The sequence below is a fragment of the Cynoglossus semilaevis genome, chromosome 12, assembly GCF_000523025.1.
Source record: "Cynoglossus semilaevis isolate Cse_v1.0 chromosome 12, Cse_v1.0, whole genome shotgun sequence".
In the NCBI taxonomy this organism is placed as follows: domain Eukaryota; kingdom Metazoa; phylum Chordata; class Actinopteri; order Pleuronectiformes; family Cynoglossidae; genus Cynoglossus; species Cynoglossus semilaevis.
The window spans coordinates 15851465-15853785 of record NC_024318.1 but is presented as its reverse complement, the minus strand read 5'-3'; the positions used below and the strand labels follow the sequence as shown (position 1 = coordinate 15853785).

Sequence of the window (2321 nt, the reverse complement as noted above, 5' to 3'; positions counted from 1 at the left end):
CCCAGGTCACGCGGTCATATCGTTACCATGCCTTATCCTCCCCTGCTGCTGCTGCTGCTCTTTGTGGGACTGTGGAGCCAGACTGGACACAGCGCTGTGATGGACAAACTGGCCGACAACAAGATCTGTGGAGATGTGGAGTGCTCATGTAAGTCGGGATGTGGAAATAGTTTCACAAGTGCGATGTAGTCAAATTTTTAATATTGATTTTCTTTTTTTTTTTTTTTTTGTTTTTACACCAGATGTGCTCTCCTTGGCCACGGCCTTGAATGACTTCATCGCTCCGGACTGCAGATTTATCAACATCAGGAAGGGGCAGATGGTTTTATAAATGGGGGGGAGGGGGGGGGGGGGGGGTGTTTTGGTGTGGGAGGGGATTTTGAAAAATTTTTTTTTTTTTTTTTTTTTTTTTTTTATGAGGCTGTACTGCAGAGTTAACCTTTTGTCATCAATGATTAAATCTGAAATTAAAACGTAGTAGTGCCATATGTAGTCAATTACACAAATAGAACATGTTTGATTTGATGTATATTATCATACAGTGTATCTGTTATTCTCACTTGCAGGTTTATGGTCACCGCTACGTGGACCAGATCGGCATTATGGGATACTTCCCCGCAACTGTGGTGAAGGAGACGCACAAGTTTACCACAGAGACTGTTAAAATCCCGACAACTGTACGTATTTCTGTCTTTTTTACGTGAACTAAAAATTTGACGTTAGCTCTAATTAGATGATGTTTCATGCATTTACCGAAGGAGATGGCGTATGTCTGCTCACAGAAATCCTTTGATCTTTCATTTTCAGGACGGTGATTTTTACTGTGATTAAGGAAGATGAAGGTCTTATTCTGACTTTTTCCCATTAACGACCAGACTGTTGTCTCTGGAGGACGACCAGAATTTGGATGCTGAAGAAAACACTAATGCAGTGGAACCTCGAGATACGAGCAAAATCCGTTCCAGGACCGAGCTCGTAACTCGAGGTGCTCGTATCTCGAATCATTTTTTTTTCCATAAGAAATAACAGAAAAAAAAAAAAAAAGAATTTGTTCCGGACGCTTATTAGTGCTAATAAGAATTGAAAATTCAATTTTATAAAGATTCCTGTGATATAAAATAAAATGTGGTTTTAATTATGAGTTCTTACCTTCGAGGCAGACGATACGGTAGCGGCTAATGGCGGCATGTGCGGAGGAAGGGAGGGAAGAGAGTCGGCCCGTACGTAGACACTTGATTCCGTACCTTACACGTACACTACGTAACTTACATAAACTTAGAAATAACTTACGTTTGTTTTACTACTTTCCTATTTTCTATTTTTTTTTTCCGATTTGTATTGCGTACGGAAGTCAACAAACACCTAGCGTCGGCGTCTGTAAGCGTGCCCGTATCTCGAGGTTCCGCTGTGCTATAATCCCACATTCTCAATGTAACAGTGTAACTTCCAATCACTTGTTTCTTTTTCAACAACGCGTTTCATAATAAATCCCATTAAACAGCTTGCTGCAAAGTTTGACTGAAGGTTCAACCCAACATTTTCTTTCAACATACGGTTAGTGTCATGCCCTGTATTTGTAGCCTTACTGAAATGTATTAAGTGCAAAAAGGGTTTTTTTTTTTGTTTGTTTTTTTAAAAATTAGCTTTTCATTGAAGCTCGTTGGATGCTGTGTTCTGGCTTTTCATGGTGCTTTGAAAATATCACACTATTCAAGGCCAGGCCTCTTTCATTTTTATTTTTTTATTTTTTTTCATCTCTCTTTTCATTTTAATTGTCGGGGATGTATCGTGGAAGAGAAGGATCATTAGAGATCACAACCTCCAGCCAGATATGCAGGGGAGTATGATGTAACCCAATCCAGTCTTGGCTCTTTTCTGCAGCGCCTCTCTTTGTAAACGAGACTTTTGTTGACCCCCCACCCCACATTCACAGCTCGTGCTTTAAAACTCCACTGAACTTTATTGAAAACACTGTACTTCCTAAAAGCTCAACAACAAAAAAAAAAGAAATATAATAAATACATTTTCCTCACAAAAACACAAAACAAATCTAATTTGACCCGCCGTGTCCCTCTGATGCTTTTAGGAACCACTAATAATATCCAGGAAGAGTCGTCATTTGGATTCTGAGGATTTTCTAACAAGCTGTTTACATGCTCCAACACAACATACCCACTCTACGCACTGATCCGTCACTTTCCTCGGTTTGTTGTTCTCCGCATCCGAGGCGTTCTCAGAAGAGCACGACCCCCCCCCCCCGATGAACTTACGAAATAGGGCAGTCACGAATCATGATCAATCGCCTGTCTCATTTTCAGCCC

General features: G+C 40.5%; 1 protein-coding gene across 1 annotated transcript; it reads left to right on the top strand.

The window, feature by feature from the left end:
- The first annotated feature begins 14 nt into the window (after positions 1-14).
- Positions 15-1055, top strand: LOC103387729 (otoraplin). Its single transcript, XM_017037220.2, has 4 exons — positions 15-148; positions 243-322; positions 543-677; positions 808-1055. The coding sequence occupies exons 1-4, from the start codon at positions 28-30 to the stop codon at positions 829-831; spliced, it is 360 nt and encodes a 119-aa protein (XP_016892709.1). The 5' UTR covers positions 15-27; the 3' UTR covers positions 832-1055.
- The last annotated feature ends 1266 nt before the right edge of the window (positions 1056-2321 follow it).